The sequence below is a fragment of the Nasonia vitripennis genome (genome assembly GCF_009193385.2).
Source record: "Nasonia vitripennis strain AsymCx chromosome 2 unlocalized genomic scaffold, Nvit_psr_1.1 chr2_random0006, whole genome shotgun sequence".
Lineage (NCBI taxonomy): Eukaryota > Metazoa > Arthropoda > Insecta > Hymenoptera > Pteromalidae > Nasonia > Nasonia vitripennis.
In genome coordinates this window covers 431,112-454,153 of record NW_022279613.1, presented here as the reverse complement: position 1 = coordinate 454,153, position 23,042 = coordinate 431,112, and the positions used below count along the sequence as shown (strand labels likewise).

The window sequence follows — 23,042 nt, the reverse complement described above, 5'->3', positions numbered from 1 at the left end:
ATTTTTGAAAATAAAAGTGAAACTACGAGAGACAAAAATGTCGAAAACTGATGATTTAACATGTCATATATTTGACGGTAAAGATTATAATATTTTGAAAAAGAGAATCCTGCTATATTTAAAGTGGAAAAAGTGCGATCAACCAGCAACAAAAGAAAAGTTACAATCTGAAGATCAGACTGGGTGAAATGTGAAGAATCTCAAGGTAATGAACTACATATATTGTAGTATTACAAATTAACAGTTAGAATTTGTTGGAAAAGAGCATACGGCATTAGAAATTATGAATCAATTCGACAAAATGTATTTGAAAAAGTCGACAGCATTGCAAATATGCATACGAAACAAGATAGACCGAATGAAGTTGAAAGATTATAAAGATTTGTCTACATTCTTCATAGAATTTGAAAAAGTGATAAACGAATTGAAAAGTGCCGGGGCAAAAGTAACCGAACGATAAAAATTAGACTACATGTTAAAAACTCTACCAAAATCATTAAGCTATGTTGGTGACTTAATAGATTCAATGCAAAAAAGTGATCGCACGTGTGAATTTCTGAAAAATAAAATTTAAATGTGGGAAACTCGAAGCCCGAACGATAGCGGCAATAAAAAGCCGAACGTATTTAAAGCTGAAAGAAAAGATTCAAAGTGTTTTGGCTGCAGAAAGAAATGTCATCTAAGAGCGTGTACAAATCCGTGGAAAGAAGAAGCCAACGGAGGAATGCAGTGGACAGGAGGTGCACAGTAACAGCGAGGCAGAGATTATGGCCAACACGGACGAGGTTATAGTCAACGCGGACGAGGTTATGATCAACGCAAACGAGGCAGAGGCTGGCAACCACATGTAGACGGAACGAGTCAACACGACGCAAGGTATACATATAACGAAGGTTATCAAGAGGACGAAACAGGAACATTTTTAACACAGGTAGAAAAGAAAAATGACGGTAAAAGCGAAACCGTAGTGTATAATTGCGATAGGGGTAAAATCAAGTGGATTTTAGATAGTGGATGTTCAGACCACATTATAAATAATAACATATTTTTCTGAGAGTATAATTCTGAAAAAGCCTATTAACCCATTAAAAACCAGGCAAAATCTGGCAGAGTTATGGAGAAACGAACTGTGCCATCCTTTGCATAATAAAATACCAAAAAAATCCAAAAAAATAAAATACCCGTGTTTTTTCTTTTGTCGATTACAATTGTTTGTAACAAATTATTTAAACAAATGACCCAAAATGTCGTAATTTTGCAAAACTGAATGCGGATATCGATTCTACGGACAAAAACACGACAAAAATCTATGTAACGTTTTTTTGTCAGAGTTCAATTTGTTAGTCTAAAACAGGAACAAACTTTTCACATGTAAATCATCCTTCTCATCCGTCTTAGATGTAGACCTGCGGAATACAGTAGTGTTGCATGCTACAATTGGATGAGCTTTTTTTTTTCAAAACCTTCCGTGTTAGAGATCACGTTTGAGTGGCAGGCTAACGGTGGTACATCAACTGAAAAAAAAAATTATCTTTCGAAACGAGACTTTAGGAATAGAACTTTTCATAAAAATAGATCACATTATTCTGTGTCGATAACGCAATTGACAATGTCGAGACGGAGAGTTAGGGATCTACCTGATTTAGTTGAGGATTCTGACATTGACGAAGATCAATATGTTGATATAGCATTTGTTCCTGTTGATCATGAAAGTTCAGATGGAGATTCGGATGTTGATCTAGAAGAAGATATAACATCTCATGATCTTCCTACAGGTTCTTACAAACATGTGAAAAGTACTTACACAAATACTCAAAAATTGTTGGAGCCGAATCATATTTACGATTGGGAAGATGATACTCTGGATAATATATCTCCTGATATCGAGGACAACTCCAATCTGTCAGCTATTTCTCCATTGTTTTTTAAAAATTCCTTAGAATTATTCGAGTTATTCTTCTCGGAATCGATGAAGAATCATGTTGTGGAAGCTACTGCTGAGAATCATTTCGATTTGTCTAAAAATGATCTAGAAAGATTTATTGTAATCATAATGATTACTATTTTCAATTCTAGAAAACGTCTTTATGATTATTGGTCAACAAAACGAATCCTAGAGTGTCCAATCATTACCGAACTTATGACGAGAAATAAATTTGTTACCATCAAGAAGAATATTCGATTTTACAAACATCAAGATGAAAATCCAACTGACAAAGTTTGGAAAGTAAGAACGATGTATGACATGTTCCGTGAGAATTGCATGCAATTCGGTTTCTTCGACTAGAACCTATCGGTAGATGAGGTAATTGTGAAATATTTCGGTAGATTTGGTATCAAGCAGTGTATCAGGAATAAGCCTATCAGGTTTGGAATAAAGATGTGGGCACTTTGTTCTTCTGATGGATACATCTATGACTTCGATATTTACACAGGTAAATCATGGAATAACACACAAAATGTTTTAGCTTCTGTTGGATTGGGTTCAAGAGTAGTAATACAATTACTTTCTACTTTGTTAGAAGGAACCGAAAAAGAAGATTTGAGTAAGTACCACGTATACTTTGACAACTTTTTCTCTAATCCAGACCTAAGGATACATTTGAAGAAAAATGGTTTATCATCAACAGGCACTGTCCGGCAGAATCGCGTGAAAGAGAAGGTCGAAATGCCAAAAAAGCTGAAAGAGGAACCACTATTTCTAAGCATGAAGCAAATTCAGGGTTGAATTTCATTACGGTAATGAATTCCAAACCCGTATCGATTCTCTCAACTAAATATGGGGATGAACCGAAAGTGGCGATGCAAAGATGGCAGGAATCGTCGAAAAATTCCATTCTTTTTTCATGTACAATCAACACATGGGTGGTGTCGATTTCCACGATCAACACTGTAATGCTCTGATGCCTTCGATAAGAGGTAAAAAATGGACATGGTGTCTTTTTATGCGACTTATTCAAGCATCTTTAGCGAACGCTACGGTGATTTACAATAAACTCCATCCGGATAAAAAGAAAGGTTCCAAAAATATTGTTCAAGAAGTTTGTGAATATTACATTCAGAAGCTATCATCAGTACGTATTCCCAGGGAAAAGAGGAAGCCTGAAAATTCTTCAGAACTCATCATGAAACAAGGAAGTATGAAAAAATGCGGGATAGGTACGTGTTCGACGAGAACTGAATGGTTCTGTACGAAATGTTGCAAACCTATTTGCAGAAAACACAAAGAAGATCACGGCACTGTGCCATAATTGGGTTCATAACTCGGAAACTTATTGAAACTTTTACTACTTTGCGCTCGATTGTTTATCCTTATTTTACACTAACAAATTGAACTCTGACAAAAAAACGTTACTGAGGTTTTTGTCGTGTTTTTGCCCGTAGAATCGATATCCGCATTCAGTTTTGCAAAATTATAACATTTTGGGTTATTTGTTTAAATAATTTGTTATAAACAATTGTGATCGACAAAAGAAAAAATACGGTTTTTAATGGGTTAATGTTAAAGTCGGAGATGGTAGAATTTTACAATGTGCAAAGAAAAATTAGTTAAAGGAATGCCAAAAAGTTTCGAAAATGTAATGCTAAAATGTGAAACGTGCATACAAAATAAAATGCCTAATTTTCCATTCCAAAATAATCCTAGTGGTGCAAATGGAATATTAGAGTTAGTTCACACAGATTTAAATGAGCCACATAAAAATAAAGGTTTTGATGGATCTAAGTATTTCTTGACTTTTATAGATGATTTTAGTAAATTCGCTTTAGTATATACGATAAAATCAAAGAATGAAGTGTACAATTATTTTTTAGATAATATAAATAAAGTTCAAAATTTAATTAAAAAGAAAATTAAAAGATTAAGGTGTGATAATGGTAGAGAATATATGAATAAAAACATGTTTAATTATGTAGTAAAAAGGGAATAATAGTAGAACCATGTCCACCGTATGTACACGAGCTGAACGCAACAGCAGAGCGCTATAATAGGACAATAATGAACTCAGCGAGATGTTTACTGTATGATTCGAAATTAAATATTAAGTATTGGCCAGAAATTATAAAAGCCGCAGCGAATATAAAAAATAGAACAATAACAAATACAAGTCAAATAAAACTCCGTTTGTAATATTTTTTGGGAAAAAGAGAAACATTAGTAATCTGAAATTATACGGGAGTAAAGTATTTGTTAGAGTTCCAGAAATAAAAAGACAATCAAAATGGGATAGAAAAGCTGACATAGGTATACTCGTAGGCTATGAAACGTTGGATACAGAGTTTTGGTAAATGGAAAAATAATAGTTACACATGTTGACTTTATCAAAAATGAAAATTTAATTGGATTTAAAGGTGATGATCAGAGTGATTATAAATCCGACATTAATATAAATGAAAACTCTGAATCAAACGAAATCGAAGAAAATGTTGTAAATGAAAATAAGAAAGAGAGAAAACCAAGTAATAAATCAGATGAGAAAATTGATGATCAAGAAATTGAACTGCGAAGGTCATAACGCGAAAAAAAGAAACCGGATAGATATGGTCAATCCGATTCATATTATATTTACGTAAACATTGTAAGCGCAGACAGCCTGAAAACTTACGAAGAAGCTTTACAGGGAAATGATTGTGATTTATGGAAAGAGGCTATAACTATTTAATATAAATTGTTATATTAAATGTATACATGATTGTGATTTATTGAAAGAGGCTATAACTATTTAATATAAAAGAAATAAATTGTTTAAATAAAAATAAAACCTAGCAATTAATAGAAAAGCCGAAAGATAAGAAAATTTTAGATTTAAAATGGGTATTTACAAATAAATCTGATAATCATAAAAAAGCGAGATTAGTTGTACGAGGTTTTCAACAAAGAGAAGTACTGGAAGACTTGTATTCTCCAGTAGCTAAAATTCAAATATTAAATTTACTATTGTCATATTGTTTTGAAAACGATTTAATGATTATACAGATGGATGTTGAAACCGCATCCCTGAATGGAAAAATAAAATCAGAAGTATTTGTAAAACAACCTTTAGGTTACAGTGATAACACCAAAAAAGTGTATAAACTTAAAAAAGCGTTGTATGGACTGCGAGAAAGCCCGAGAGCTTGGTATGAATGTTTCGACAAATATATGCAAAAATTAGAATTTAAAATAAGTGTAAGCGATTATTGTTTGTACACAAAATGTGAGAATAGCGAAACAATTTACTTAATTCTACACGTTGATGATCTTTTGATTTGCAGAAAAACGATGTGATTAAAACTGAATTGTCACAAAAATTTTCAATGAAAGACTTATTTAGGAATAAATATTAATTATGATTATAAAAATTGTAAGATGACAATGGACCAAAGTAATTACATAGAGTCATTAGCTAGACAATATAATATTGAAAATAGTAAACTATTTAAAACACCGATGGAACAAAATTTAAGTCTAGAATCCGCACAAACAGCATCAAGTGATACAAAATATAGAAATCTCATAGGAGCACTATTATATATAAACTCTGGAACAAGATGAGATATTAGTTATAGTGTAAATTATTTGAGTCGATTTCAAAATAGCTACAATGAAACTCATTATAAATATGCGTTGTGAGTTCTAAAATATTTGTATTTGACTAATGAAAACTTATAAAACTTGTTAACTTATAAAAAGAATAAAAAAGCTGAAGTCATCGACAGTTTTGTCGATGCTGATTGAGCAGGAGATAAATCCGATAGGAAATCCACGAAAGGATTTATTATAAGAGTTTATGGAATTTTATATATTGGAAAGTCCGAAAACAGGGCAGTGTGACTAAGTCGTCAACAGCCGCTGAGTACGTAGCTGTATCAGAAGCTCTAAGTAAAATCAAATTTATTAAAAATTTGCTAAAAGACCCAAGTATAAATTTAGAAAAACCAATAAAAATATATAAGGCTAACTCAGGAGCCATAGCATTAACAAAGTTTGGTAACATGACGAAAAACTCAGAGTACATTGAAGTACATTATCATTTTGTACATGAGTGCTACGAAAAGAAAGAAATTGAAATTGTAAAAGTAGACTCAGAAAATCATATTGCTGATATTTTAACAAAGGCTCTGGGTAGAAATAAATTCGAAAATTTTAGAATAAATTTAAAAATTGTTTAAACTTTAAGTAGCATAAAAATTAAGGAGGTGTGTTGAGATATGAGTAGTTTATATGCTACTATCCGTACACACTATATAGAGTATGTGAGCAGGCATGCGTGCGCGACTATAGCAAGCAGGATAGACTAGCGCGCGGTAGCGGTAACTATAGGTATAGAGTGAGAGCGTGAGTATAGAGCAGAGAAGCAGCTCGACCGCCGAGAGCGTTAGATGGCTATGTAGTGAGCCCGAGCACATGTTGTGCGTATCCGACGATATAAGTGTAATCTCCAACAATGAGTATTAAATAAAGGTACAACACTAACCCAAAGGGTCCACAGGAATAATGGGTGATATTATTTATTGCACCAAACCCCTCATTTATTAACAACATTATTGTATCTAAATTTTTTTGGCGTAAATCATATTTGTATGCTTAACTATGATTTTCAATCGATATATTGTCAAGAAAGCAGTTTTTTTACAATAAACAAGCATGTCTCAACAAAAATGCTAAAATCCGTTTGGGATTCTTTAGTCCAAATGTTCAGACCATGAATTTGGCCGCACACGGCTAGTGTTAAGAGTGATGTGATCACACATATACCGACCAGCGGGACTACGTCCCGGAAAATAAATCATATGAGGACGGCGTCTAGGTGTACAGGGTGGTCGATGACGAAGTCTAGGTGGTATGCTTCGTAGTTTTTGGTGTCTTAGTGTAATAATAATATTTGTGGACAGTAAAAATTTACATCTATCTAAATTTTTTCAACATGCGTTATTAATCATAGCCACCATACTAATATTTTGCGACAGAACAATCAGTGTTTTCAAGTTAATAATAAAAATGTTACAAAAAAAAATATTGTCAAAAGGTGCTTAAGACGCTTACATTTTATTCCTAGGAGAAATATGAAATACTCAAAATAATTAACTTCAAAGGACTGAAATCTCTAAAAAAAATTTGACTTCTATAAAAGTAAAAGGTTAGGTGAGTTTGATATATTCCACAACGAAATTACAGATAAAAAAATGAGATTAATCAAACAAAGTCAAGTTAATTATATTTAATTATAATAAAACAAAAAAATTGTTCTGTTCAATTAAGCGCTTACTTAACTTAGAATTAAGTTATATGTTGATCCATTAGAAACAACTCTCAAGATACTTACTACGTAACTTGTCATGCCCTTTTTATTGTACTTATGGTGTCTGTATCACGTTCTAATACATAAAAAGAAAATTTTAGTTTACCAGAAAACAAAAAGCAATCCAAAAACGGACATTATATGCCTTACAGCAATATTGCAGGGAAATTTCTTAAAGGTTATTTAACCTTCGCACAATATTTTCGAATCTGACGAATCTACAAATGTACCCTTGAGGAAATATTGCCAAAAGATTGGGTGCTATATGGGAAGCTGCACGCATTTAAAACATTTTAAAACGGTTTGTGCTATTAGGGTATATTGTGTTTATAATATTATGGGATAATTTAATTACACACACACACACACACACACCCATATATATATATATATATATATATATATATATATATTAGGGTGTCCCAAAAAACACGAACTTTCGAGTAGCAAAAATCTTGATGCAGTCTCCCATTCCGGCATAGCAAAAAGTTAGCCTGCATTTTTCAGAATTTTTAAATTATTTTTAGGTGGCGCTTAAGCTGCTTAAAAGTTGATGAAAGTTTGTGCACTTGAGCCCTCAGCTAAGCAAGTATTTTGAGGTAACGGCGATAATCACCTTCAGCTAATCACCCTATAAAAAATTTATAGCCATTCACTCCTTTTCCAAATTTTACGCTAGTCGACAAGACAAACTAAGATTTGTAGTTCTCGTATTTTATTTATTTTAAACTAAATAACATAAATATTTTTACTCTTACTATTATAGTTTTTATAGGTACAATAATTTTTAATTTATTTCCGCAAATATTTTTTTTATCAAAGAATATTTAAAGAATATTTGTAAACAATGATGTTTTTTATTTAACTAATATTTGTCAAAAATATATAGAAAAATTCAGAGATAAAAATCCGATAGAAATACCGGAAAGCATGATCGTGAAAATTTTGACCTGAGTGATCGCCCCGACCCAAGCCCTAAAGTTTTTGCCTACAGATCCATTTCAGCTCTTTATTGCCCCGGGCAAGGTGCTAGCTCGAAATGTCGGTCAAACGAAAATATTTTTGGAATGAAAAATAAAGCCTATAAAATATTCCTGGGTGAACGACGCCTTGGTCAATTGTTGACAAAGAGTTAAACTTCAGTAAAGTGAAAATCTTAGTTCCGTAACTTAATATTTGTGGGCTGTATGAGGCTCTAAATATAGCAAAAATGGCTGTTTTTATCGTTGAATATCTCAGCTTTGAACAAACCAATTTAATGAAATTCAGTTCTAGGATATTCTGAATTGATAACACGTACACAAAAAATAATTGACCTCACTACATTACATCATGCTTAAAAAAAATTCGAATCATCAGACCGTTTTTTTTTGTATAGGTTTTACATTTAAAATCTACATACACACACACGCACACACACACACAATATATATATTATATATATATATATATATATATATATATATATATATATATATATATATATATATATATATATATATATATATATATATATATATATATATATATATATATATATATATATATATATATATATATATATATATATATATGTGTGTGTGTGTGTGTGTGTGTGGTGCTTTTGGAAAATGTCCGTACGGATGGGTGTGTGTGTGTGTCTATGTGCGTATGTAGACGCCTGTATCTCAGCTTCTACTCAATGGATTTTAACCCACCAAGTCTCATTTTCTTTGTTTTTACAAGAATATTGTGGTAAAAAAGTCCGGTTTTACATTGTGTACGCGTTTTTTTATAGTAGAAGCGGTAAACAAGGCTCTTCGACAAGTCCAACACTGCCAATCCAATGTAGATGGGCTTGCGAACAGAGATCTCAGTGCGGGCAAGTTGTACAGCCACGAGATTCTCATTAAAAATCGCACAGCTGTGGAAGTTGGGCTGAGCAATGTATTCCTCACAGCCATAGCGACCTTTCCTCTTGTTTACCAGCTTCACGTCGACTCTCTTTCACTCATTCTCCATTGCTTTCCATACACTGCGTTATTAAAGTTTGAAGAGCATCTTCTCGAACTCATTCTTCGCATTCTTTCTCATCTCGCTGTTCAAGTCAATGTATGGCTTCAACCATGGCTTCTGGTTGAATTGGAGAGCACGATGGATATGCTTCAATCGAAGACCATACTCGAGAGCTTGCTTGAGAGCAACGTAATGCAGGACATATCGCTCCTTGTTGTTCAGAGTGGTTAGCTTCTCTTGGTTTGATCCTGGTGGTGCTGCATGCTCTGGACAGAGTGGAAGGTCCTTGTGAGTATCGTGGAGACTTTCCGGATACTCGAGGTCTATCTCCAGGATGTATCCTACAGGAGCATCGTCGGGAACATTGTAGAAGTCACAATTCAGGTCTTCCACCCACTTAAAGCCATCACATAGCAGGGATTGTGTCATTACCCTAGAAATATAGGATATATTAGTATATCATCATTAATATCATTATTTCAATGGGAACTTACCATCCATATAAGTTGTTGACATCATAGTACATCAGGTACTTTGGCTCTTTATTCTCATCGTATCCAGACTCCATGTATCGATTGTTGGCCTTGGCATATCTATTACAGCATTGGCTAATACCACCTCGAATGCCCCGCTCGACGAAGAGTAGCATGTCTATATTTGTTAGCAGCTGGAGCTTGATGCCACTATACTTCAACATAGCATCCCATGTAAATCCGGGGGTGGTATAGTAATGAGCAGGATCTAGCTCATAGGTATGGAGACACTTGGATCTGAAGTCCTCGAACACGTTAGCGAGGAGAAGTACGTCAGTTTTTAGATATAGGTCTGAGTACTGACCAAGTGTTTCTATATTAAAAGCATTCCAGACCGTCTGAGCATGCTTGTAGTCCTCGTCTGATATTCCACTATCATAGAGGCTACTATAGAAACTCTTCTTGTCTGGAAGGGAGGTCTCGTTCAAGTAGTCAAAAGATTTGATGTGATCGTACGGGAACACACCTTTCCTTCTAAGTAGTTCTATCTGAACATCGCTGAACTCCTTCTTGAACTCTCTATCGACTATTTCCAACTTGTCTAAATACGATGCAAGTTTGTCAAGTGAAGATGGCATGAATCGGAAGAAGTCGATAAACTTGAAGTTGATGTCACTTCCATCAATATGTTTGGTGAAAGAGATGTACTTATCTTTATTTTGCGGTATGATAGAGACTCGTCCCTTGAAGTTATTGGCAAGCTCCTTTATGAACAAGTGCGAATCATATCCGCTCAAGTTGTGGAATACAACTGGAATGCATCAAGAATCCTTATAGTTGAGATTACAGCTGTTGTGAGCCGCTCCACGATATCTGGAAAAAGAATAGTTATTAGATAAATTGATAATAATCGGATTGATAATAAACAACTTACTGTCCCGTAAGGTGACAATAATCTTGAATTTTGATGTCTGTCACGTTGAACGGTCCCCCACAGATGTGACAAGTCGTAGCACAATCAAACGATCTTTGATCCATATCCTTCATTGACAAGGGATTCTTGTGCATGTTGGGGAGTTCTTCAGCTAGCATGTAGAGTTGTGAAACAAACCATTTCGCAGGATCTTCGTCGTGTTCTGTCTTTCTTTTGTAACTGATGTACTTGCATTTGAATTCGTCATAAGTGTATTGAATATAGCAGCAAATGCTGAAGGGTTCATGCTCTTGGTAAGCTCGATTATCGTCAACAGGCTTGAGTATGCATTCGAAGTCTGCATACACAACTATTGGAACTCTCTCTTTGTTGTTGACGTTTTTGAATTCTTTTTCTTGAGGTAGCGACACTTTGCACATATTTGCTTGTAAACAGTCGACTACGTGAGCTTTAAATTTTGGCTTATCATGAAAATAGCGAAGACAACGATCACAGAGATGTTTTTTATGTGAATTCTTTGATAACTGTAAATTTACTAAACGAGACAAATCTTTAATCCATACGTAATGGAATCGTGGAACTCTCAAATTTCCTTGTTGTTCCTCTTCGTTCTCATCTATATATGTGTCTAAGGTCTAGGAAGATAGCACCCATGAATAAAATTATTAATTATGACCAATCTTCATCGATTGCGCATCAAAAATTATAAACAAAATGATCTACAACATTTTTTTGCGCGAGTTCTTATTTCCAAGATAAATAATACAATAAAATGGGTGCTGCTCGGCCAGCACCCATTTTTCAAATGCCTTCTTTAATGTTAAAAAAAATGCAATAAATTATTTAATTATCATATATGGTTTTCTTGTACGAGCAACAGGTTCACATGTTTAACTTTCTTTGAACAATAATGATTTTTTAAGCATCAATTTTTTCTTAAGTAGAAGTCTCCCCACTATAATGCAGTAGAAAAGCTGTAACGCTGATTGGTTCGTAAGAATGTAGAAGGGGAAGCATTGATCTGATTGACTAAGAGGAAAGTGGAGGGGGAAGTCGTCATCTGCTTGGTTGACATAGCTCTCGCAAGCAGTATAAAGAGGAACCAGATACGTTTTAGTAATCATTTCGCCATGGCCTACGTAGTAGATATCCAAGGCTTCAAGAGCACTTGCAACGAGTTCATCTTCAAAGAGGTAGCGATCGTTGCTCTCGAGGAAGATGCAACTCCATCAGTCTTGCTCTTTCGACCACCGTACTCTTGGAACACCCTACCGAGATGGAGAAAATGTGAGAACCGGTGGTTAGAACACATCTATCTAGGAATATTCTGGAATGATGGAGAGATACCTTACGAAGATCTAGTGCATACTCTTCATAATCTTCTACGAGGAGCTCATAAGATCTATGTCAAAGGTCCGGAGAAAAGAAGATGGTTGGAGAGACTAGTACCTTATGTCTTTGACCTTGGTGAAATGAGATGTCCATCTTTGAAAGAGCTACGAAAGAAGAGTTATACAACATGCAACAATCACAAACTATGTAAAACACCGGTATGTGCAGCTGAAAGCGCATGCGCACTGAAGTCTTGGGTACTTGGACAGAAACCAAAAATATTAAAGGATTTTTGATGATGAAGTAGAGAATATGTAAAAAATTATAGATCCCTAGTATATATCAGTCGATTGCGTTTCCTACATATACCGATAAGGATGGGTAAAGAGCTCTGTGTCTGTTTCAGCCTGAAACCAGTGATAATGTTTCCTGCATATACCGACAGAGTGTTCGGGGTCTCTTTTTATCTTGAAATCAAGTATCAAATTTAAACCAGATGTAATACTATGATCAGATATGACGATTTTCTCTATATAATTTTGTTTAATTTTTTTGATTTCAAATTACAGCAAAATTAATACGCTGATATAAAGTTAAATATAAATTTTATTCAATGTTTATATACATATAATTTTTTATTCGGGCTTATTTTATTCATTTTACATTAACACATTATTTCAATGTATATATATGATTTTGTTTAATTTTATATTTAAAATTTAATACACTAATTTAAACTATAATTTTATTTGAAAGTATAAAAAGACATATTTAATTTTCCAATTCTTTTATTAAATTTTCCAGTAATAAAGTAGCAACGTTTGGTATATTGTGATATAAACAATCACGTACTGTTTTAAAAACAAATAGATATTGTTGTCGGGTGACCTCTCCACATATTTCATACAAAAAAATCTGTTATTCATAAATAAACTTATTCTTTCTTGCATAAAATGAGATGGTTGATCATCCGGTTCCCAAATGAATGACGTATAGAAATCATGCATTGTGCCAAATACCTAAAAAGTATATTTATTAATAAAATTTGTAAACAATAATATATTAGTTTTACACTTTATATGAAAAACGTCAGCGAAGAACGATTTGAAAAATTTACAAGTGTAATACAGCCTTGTGTAAGTTAAAGTAGCCTGGAATTTAACATAATCTTAACCTAACTTACGTAAAGGTCGTATTACACTTATAAATTTTTCAAATCTTTCTACACTGACGTTTGTCATGTTGAGTGTAAACTTGTTTTATTATGATTATAAAAAATTACCGAAGCGTCTATTTCCAATAAAAGTAATCTTTTCTGTATAAGCGGTACGTCAATTTGTTTTAAGAAATTGTGTAGATTTTCAAATAACTCGATGTCAGTTTTCTTGAAGCTTGTTCCATCTTCTTGAGTGTGTAGCATTGTTGCATAGAACGAGTTATTGTCGCCATAAAACTCCTCTCCAACTTCCAAAAACAACCTTTCCTTAACACATAGAGGAAGCGGTGGAAGTCTGTTTCTGCCAAAATTTAAAAAAGAAAAATGAGAATTTGTATAAATTTATTCAATTCAATTTAATTTGAAATATTATATATATATGCTCGAATAAAAATGATTTATATATACTTGTGTAAGTTAGAAAATCATATATAGTCGATATGCATAATCATATATGATCGTATATTAATACACGACGTATGTCTCTATATAATTTTTTAATAATCATGTATAGTCAATATACATAATCATATATGATCGTATATTCATACACAAAGTTTGTGTCTATATAATTTTAATAATTCATATATATATATATATATATATATATATATGGTTATGTATACTAATTTATAGTCACACATCAATTTAGTTGTAGTTGATTGAAAATAAGTATTTATATATGATTGTAAATAAAATATATATATTTAATCAACTACAAATAAATTGTGTAAACTTATTTATGCTCATACATGACTATATTAAATACTTACAATACGGACATGATGTAATGAAAAGACGACCTTCTTCTATAAAGCGTCAGCACAGAATGACATGTACCTATAGTTACTGAACGATATGCACCCATAGCTAAGAAGACAAAGCCGTTCGTTCAAACTTGTCTCTCACTACTATGGAGACATCGGTAAAGAAGCAAGCCATCGGTATCAACAGCAGAAGGTAACATCGGGCCGTTGACGTCACCACCAGCACCCAGACGCATCGATCGGGGATCTCGCGGTCGCAACGCCAGCGTTGATGACGTTATCGACCGCTCTCTCACCGCTTTCTTACCGCTCTCTCATCTGAGTGTGGCAGTACCGGCCTGTGCCAGAAACGGCGTGTGCCGATAACGGCATGTGCTGATGACGGCGTGTGCTCATAACGGCATGTGCTGATGACGGCCTAGTTTACCTACTCATGATGATATAAATTCCATGCTGCCACATACTCTTTTTTTTAATACTAGCAATAATTCCAGCGCTACTTTTTTGTGATCGGTTTATGGTTTGCTCTAAACCTTGATCAGTTCCCACAGATGTACTTGCAGCAGACGATCTTTTAACAGTAAAACTGCCCAACATGAACTCATTGTATAGTTCTTTTTTATGTTCTTTTAATTTAAGTATATCTTGTAGGTATAGAGAACCCCAGCGAACATAATTTGTTCGGTCAAAAATATGAAAGACAGGAATTAGCTTTCTAACAGTTTCGACGTGTAATAACCAATTACCAGTTCGATCCACGCGAATAATATCTCTCAATAACTAAATCAATACTAAAACATTTGTCCGATATTTAAATAGAGGAGATTCAACACTCCGCTTTCGAACAAATTGTTCAAAATCTTGTTTTATTCCATCACAATTTTGAATGAAACTTGAAAAATAGTGCTCTACTTTCTTCGACATTCTTTTCGGCTAGAGTATCTTGCAAAGCTGTTACCGTACTAAGATCGTTGTCGTAATTATCTAAGTCATTTCGATTGAAAAATGCCTCTAATTGTAATCTTTGTAAGGCCTCTCCAAGTATAAAATATTCTTTTGCAGACCTAGAATAATGCGAGCCGCTGAGAATTTGATCGACTACATTAATCCCAAATAATCCGGATTCGATAAATGTATGTTCAGCGCCGCTTTCCTTTAAATATCTGGCAATGCAGAATAACAGAACCTTCGTCATATGGAAACTTCCAAGCATCATCGTTATATTTTCGAATTCTTTCGCTCGGATAATTTGTATATGGCTAGCAATGTGATAAACACCTTCATCACAAAATAGAGGAAAATACTTTTGATCTAACTGTTGTAATATATTTTTTAAGTTGCACATAGTCGTATATACTGTGGCATACTCTGTCACTGGATACGGTATTATTGGTAAAAAACCAACGTTTTGAATATCACGTTGATCGTCTATTACGATTCCGTTAAAAGAAGCCTACGTTGGGGTCGTTTGTGCACTATTTTCTGGTAAGGCAGTGTGCGTAATGTTCATTCGACACGATAACCAAGCTAAATCTGGTTTACTTATCACTTTATACTGGTCAGGACAAAATGAAAAATCATTATTTACAAATTCTGAAGAAAGATTAATTTTAGTCGTAGGCTTATAAAAATTTTGAAGTTGCTGACATTCTAACGTTTGAGAGCCGTTTTGCATTTTAACAATTCATCGTATAAAATGCATAATCGTAAGTGATTTAAGCTTTGCATCAGACTTAAAAGTAAAAATGAGAGATTTAATATTATTAAACGAATACATATGCTGGCTAGAAGGAGAAAAGTTGGGGACATGCAATGTAGAAGAGCATGAGATAAATTTAACTGACGAAACGCCAGTTTATGTAAAACAATTTTCATTACCCTATACATTAAAACAAATAGCTATCAGTGAAACAAAAAAATTAATAATAAATGAATTAATTAGATCCTCAACGAGCGCATTTAATGCTCCAGCATGGGATGTACCAAAAAAAGGTCTAACAAAAGATGGAAAGAAGAAATGGAGGTTAGTTATTGATTACCGACAATTAAATGCTAAAACAATACCAGATCCGTACATATTACCGCATATAACGGAGATATTCGATTTTATGGGAAAAAGCAGCTATTTTACAACGATTGATATGGTATCAGGCTTTCATCAAATAAGAACGAAAGAGTCAGACATACATAAAACAGTGTTTAGGATACATCCACTAGGAATATTTGAATTTAAAGTACTACTGTTTATATTAATTAACTCACCTAGAGTATTTCGAAGAGTATTAATAAAAGTACTAGGAGAACTGCTAGAGAAAGAATTTTGCTATATTTATATAGATGACATAAGTATAGTATCAAATACAGTAGAAGAGCATAACGAAAGATTTAATCTAGTAGCACAAAAATTAACTGAAGCTGGACTTAAATTAGAAACAAGTAAATGTAAATTTTTTCAGAAAGAGGTAGAGTTTTTAAGTCACATTATTAGTGAGCGAGGAATGAAAACAAATCCAAAGAAAATCGGAGCCATAACAAAATTTCCAATCCCACGAAATGTTAAAAATGTTCAAGAATTTTTAGGATTAGCAGGCTACTATAGACGATTCATAAGAAATTTTACAGAAATAGCTACACCAATTGTACAGTTATTACAAAAACAAGTAAAATTTGAATGGAATAAAGAATAACAGCAAGCATTTGAACGATTAAAAGAAGCTGTATTCGGCGACAGTACTACAGTTTCCAGACATGACAAAACCATTTATTATAACAACAGATGCATCTAATTATGAACTCGGATGCGTATTATCACAAGGAGAGATCGGTGAGGACAGACCGATTGCATTTGCGTCAAGAATATTGAAAGCAGCAGAAAAAAATTATCATACTTATGAGCGTGAAGCCCTTGCAATCATGTTTGCAGTAAAAACTTTTCAAAATTATATTTATGGCAACAAATTCAAAATAATTACTGACCATAAGCCACTATTATCATTCAAATCAGCAGATAAAAACAGTAGAGTACAAAAATGGAGATTACAATCATTAGATCATGATTATGAAATTATTTATAAACCAGAGAAAATTAATACAAACGCGGATGCATTGTCAAGAAATCGTTTATACAAAAAAAATCTATACAATTTAGAAAGGATAACATCGCGCACGTCATAAATAAACAGGGCAAATCTTTAGACCAGAAAACAGAATGGTTTATGAATAGAAAAAATGCTATGGCTAATAAATATTTAAATATAAACGAAATTGAAATTATTAATTTAAATTAAACGAAAGTATTTATAATATGCATGGATACAGGTCAATCAGCAACCAGGGTAAAAGAAAATGTATTAAAAAACTTTGAGCTTCTGAGAGAAATCATGATACACAATAAAGTTAAAAGTTTTAGCATTTCTAAAGATTTAAGAATAAATAACATCAATTGGCCGGAAATAGAAGAAATTTTAGTTAAAGTTTTTCACCAATCTGACATAAAAGTAGTAATTTGTCTAAATTATATAGGATATGTTGAATTAAGGGACAGAGACAAAATATTTAATTTAAACCATTCAAGTGCTATAGGAGGACACTCAGTAGAATATCGAACATTTAATCGTATCAAAAATAAATATTTTTGGAAAAATTTAAAAGCAGATATCTAGATTAGAATTAAAAATTGTGAAGATTGTCAAAGAAATAAACTATAAAGGGTAAAAACAAGATAGCCAATGATAATAACAGATACACCTTTCAAAACATTCGATAAAGGAGCCATGGATATAGTAGGTCCATTAAGGTAGTTCACCGGCTGCAGTGGTGCTCAATCAGGGTTTTTATTAGAAAATTCCTTTTTTAAGATATTATGCAGTGTTATCTAATGTCAAAACCTTACAATTCTTAGTATGAAACATTAGAATGGTGATATAAATTGTTTAGAGTACAAAAAACTTGTAAGAGGGAGAAACACTGCGCTCCTATATAGATATACTGATAGCATGGGATGAAAACTTTGAATGGTTGTATCTTTAAAAAAAGCCTCGTTTGCCCTATCCAACTTATTTTCCATGATTTGTATTGCTATTTTACACAATAAGCTAGTTTTTTTAAAAATATTCTAAGAAAATTCGCTTCGCAATTCAACTAAACGTCCTCAACATTCGGACTCGGTATAGGCTTCCCATGTTAAAATACAAAATTTCAAGGTTCAATATCTCTAAAAATAATGTCGCTTGGGGGGTAAAAAAATACCACGTTGTAGAGGACACTTAATTGAACATGTAAACAAAGTTTGAGCGATATCCTAAGAAAATAAATATTCCGGTGAACTACCTTAAATTCAACAAAAAATCAAAATAAATACATTCTGACAATACAAGATCAATTATCTAAATTCTTAATAGCCGTACCTTTAGCGGGTCAAACTGCAGAATCAGTTGCTGACGCGTTTATAAAAAAATTTATATGTATTTTTAGCTCTGCTAAAGTAGTTTTAATATACAGAATTTCACTAGTTAACTCTTAAAAACTATTGCAAAGAGTTTTAAATTTTCCAAAATAGAAACTACAGCCTTTTCTCCCCAGTCCAATGGGTCATTAGAAAGGGTGCATCACCCACTATGTGAATAATTGAAAAATTTTTGCACAAAAAAGGGAGAATGGGAAAAATCACTAGAATTAGCACAATTTCATTATAATACAAGCGTATATAGTGCTCATAAATTTACACCACATGAACTGGTTTTCGCTTACCCTCCTAGACTACCTTCAAGTGAAGCTTTAAAAGCAGCTAAACAATTGTCAACATTTAATAATTATATAACAAATTTAGTAAAAAATATGCAAGATATTGCTACTCTAGCACGAGAAAATCTGATACTCGCGAAAGAGAAATCAAACAAATATTATGATAGATTTATCCAGTAAACTTCGATAAAGATGATCAAGTTTGGCTCATAAAAGAACCAAAACCCGGAAAATTAGAAAAAAATCAAAATTTAGGACCCTTTGAAATACTAGAGATCGGTGAGAATAGCAATATCGTAATAAACAAAAACGGGAAGCGAAACACAGCGCATGCTAATAAACTAATTATTTATAAAAAGAAAAACTATTATAATTTTCTGTTTTAGGAAAAATAATCATGATCATCAACATAATAATTTTTACTGTAAACATTAAAGTAACTGTAGCAGTTATTGGATATGACTGTGGATCTGCAACACCAAATATTACGACATTTTCGTTACTCGACTCTGGAGAATGTGATTTCCACACCTCGCAAGTAAACTCGTCAAGCGTCGCCATAGAACTCGTGCAAATAGCAGACTTCAGGACAGTACCAATTATTCAATGTAAAATCGAAATTCATCGAAAATCTTCGACTGCGGGATATTTGGACACCTTATACCAACGGCAAATGCAGAACAACAATACATCGAAGGGATAAGTCATGAACAATGTAAAGCTATTCATGAAACGGGTATTTTTAAATATGAAAACATTCATACTATATCAAATTTAAAAATAAATGCAACAACGACGAAAGGCATAGATTTCGCAGGTAGTGCGGAGGGCAAGTCTTGTTCAGGCACTTCCTACGCTGATAGTTTTTGTTCTTGGAATAAATTATTTGTTCATGGCTTAATCAAAATCACATTAATAGAAAATACAGCTAGAGTAAACTTAAATAATGACTAGTTACTGCTAAGTTCATGAGTAGTATGTAAATTTTCGGATAAAAATTGTATGGATATGGAAGACGGTCATACGTTTTGGGACGTTTTGCCCACGGGAGAATGCTTTAAAAATGCGTACGACATTCTATTTAAGGGTATTGCGACTAAATATACTAGTAATGAAAATAAAGAAATTGTTTATGCGGTTAGATCTAACGATATCACATTCGCGTTATCTACTAGGAATAAAATAATGCATTGTAATCGAGAGTTCATAAGAACAGAACACCCAAAACTATTGATTGCAGTGAAAGATAGTAAACTAAATATGTATTTTTACGAAACTGATAGAGTGAATAATGATCATTCTGTGAATTTAGATTTATTTACTTACGTAAATTCTACGTTTGTATACATTGAGAAACATTTAAGAAAGCAGATCAATAATTTATACGTAAATATAATCACAGAAAAATGCGAATTGGAAAAGAAGGTTATCCAGAATTCCCTATCCATAGCCACGTTAGCACCAGATGAATTTGCCTATAACATCATGAAACATCCCGGATATATTGCAAGAGTTGCTGGAGAAGTAGTACACCTCATAAAATGTATTCCAAAAACAGTCAAGATCTTACACCTAAATGAATGTTATAATCATTTGCCAGTATTAACAGGCAATGAAACTTGGTTTTTAACACCAAAAACTTATATTTTAATAAAACGAGGTATTAAAGAATTGCAATCAGATTGCAATTCTATAATACCTACGTATTATAAAATAGCTGAAAAATGGATAAAATTTGGATCAAAACCTATTAAAACAGAAGCACCGAATGTGTTAAAACCAAATACGAAAATCGGCTGGACTTTTGAATCAATAGAAGGACTAGCTACAAGCAGAGTGTATTCACAAAACGACTTGGATAAATTACAACAACAACTGATGCTCCTAATAGAAAAAGCATCACTTTTAAACGTAATAGCAAGAGAAATGGCAGGAGAACACACGTCAGGAGAAATTTTTACAGAAAATACACTAAAACACATTGCCGATAGCACCTGGCACTTAATAATTGAAAAACTAACAACATGGGGTTCATTCTCATCAGCATTTATAATGATATTAATAATTTTGCACATTGGAAAATTAATAATTGATACAATTATTAGAGGCTATACTCTCCACACGATTTACGGATGGTCAATATATCTGATTGGAGCATTATTCAGCTCTATCACGCATCTGCTAACGTCACTACAGAATAACCCAGTTAAAAATGAATGCAAGAACTACCAGAAGAGAAACGCAGTGTACGAGGAGACAGAACTACAGGAAGTCGAAGTCATTCCAGTAATTTCTAGACCTATACAACCACCTCCTATTCCACACAGACCACCAAGCGTCACGCCAACTAAACCTACTATTCCAGACGCGAAAAATAAAGGAATTTTTTCTTTGAATTTAGATTAAATATAAAAATTTCTTTAATGCTTCTAAATGATAAGCAATAATAAAAAAAATTCTTTTTTGTAACTTGATAGTTGTAAATTTGAATGTGTAAAGTTTATTCTTTAAAACACTAATCCTCAGAGAAAATATATTTTTTTTGTATTCAAACTCCTTTTAATTGACAAAAAATGTATTATTTGATAGCTGAACGAAATGCGACAGAATTAGAATATTCAGAATCAATTTAAAAGATATATATATATATATATATATATATATATATATATATGTGTGTGTGTGTGTGTGTGTGTATATATGAAAATGAAATGAAAATTTGACTTTAAGGAAATCCAAATTGCAAGTTACAGGAAACTTGTTAGGATAGGATAAGGAATAAAGGAAAAATAAAATAACAAAGTGAATAGTTGATTATTACATTATTATTATATACAATTACAAGAGTATCGATGTTTTATAATTGGACCGGCAATTACATGATAATGGTCCATGAAGACCTCGATATAAACGCGTTTATTATTATTTGGATAAACTTTTAATTCATAAAACGTCAGAGCAGCGATGCCCTAGGTGTCTTCATCAGGCCTATAGTCACCTTCCAGGTAAACACTATTGTTGAGACGGTCGCAACGCCTCCAGGAGCGGGTGGATTCCCAATCTTGAAACTGAAAATAAACAAAAGAAATTTTTATTATTATTATGTAAGGAATTATCAAGATAAATCAAAAATAAAATGAAAAGAGAAATACTTACACATATGCGTTGATACCGACGGTAACCCGCTTTAGGTGGAACCGGAGTAGGCAAATTTTCTCGCTTCACTCTCTTGACCGCCCTGGTGTATTGCCAGTCCTTGAACTAAAAAACAAAAGAAAAAAAAGGAATTAGTAATATAAGCATTATATATATATATATATATATATATATATATATATATATATATATATATATATATATATATATTATATATATATATATATATATATATATATATATATATATATATATATATATTGGAAAATCAAATAATATATACTTAGATACTTGCACAGACCATGCTGTAGCGTTTGAGCGGAAATCCGTAGATGTTTAATAAATATATAAACTTACAAATTGCAAGAAGAAAACTGTACTTATCTGGTAGTGTATTACGGTTTTATAAGCGAAATCTGCCTACTAAACACTTTTGTAACGCTGAACTAATCAAGAGTCAACGAACTTAAATTCTACAGAACTAGCATTTTTAACAGAGAGTTTGAATTTAAAATATAACGTTAAAATTTTCATTAATTGCAATGTTTTGGGCTCCGAGGTGTCACGTCGTGTGACTCATCGCATAAATTTTTAAAAAAACTGAAAGCATGATAATCATTAGAATACAAACATTAAAATTCAAACTCTCAAAAGAAGAATGCATTGCATGCGCCGTACGGTTTCGACACACGGTCGAATGCATGTCAGTGTCGAATCAGCGAAATGATCAATCAGCAATTCGTAACGTTGTAAGCGCGCGCTACTTTTAATACGTTACGAACGAAGGTTTTAAAAAGCCTTATACGATCTCAAACGAGCAGTTCATAGCCAGTCGCGGGCTCCGTACGCGTCGGTTCGACAATTGGCGATACATTATTTGCAAAATCAGCTTCAATTATAAATATAAAAATCGCATTTCATCTCTATTAAAAGTGAACAATATTGTAAGAGAATTTTATATAGCTAGTTAATTAAACAATAGAGTTACAGTGGAAGAGAATTTGTGTTTTGAAAATTCTTTACAACGAAATCCTACCCATCTAGTAGGAGCTTGAATCTGCATTCTGTAGACTAAACATCGCAGTACTCAAAGGTAAGTTCTTCTTATTTATTTACTAACAGTGAGAGTGCTAGGCGCGGATTAAC

At 32.9% G+C, this 23,042-nt stretch overlaps 1 protein-coding gene across 4 annotated transcripts in view; it reads left to right on the top strand.

Moving 5' to 3' along the window:
• The window catches only part of Pgam5 (phosphoglycerate mutase family member 5), a 175,836-nt gene that overhangs the window by 19,115 nt on the left and 133,679 nt on the right, over positions 1-23,042 (top strand). Inside the window, exon 2 of one of the 4 annotated variants that reach the window (XM_031925157.2) lies at positions 19,127-21,547. Within the exon in view, the coding sequence (XP_031781017.1) occupies positions 19,743-21,146 (1,404 nt within the window). The 5' untranslated portion in view covers positions 19,127-19,742 and the 3' untranslated portion in view covers positions 21,147-21,547. 4 annotated transcript variants of the gene reach the window in all.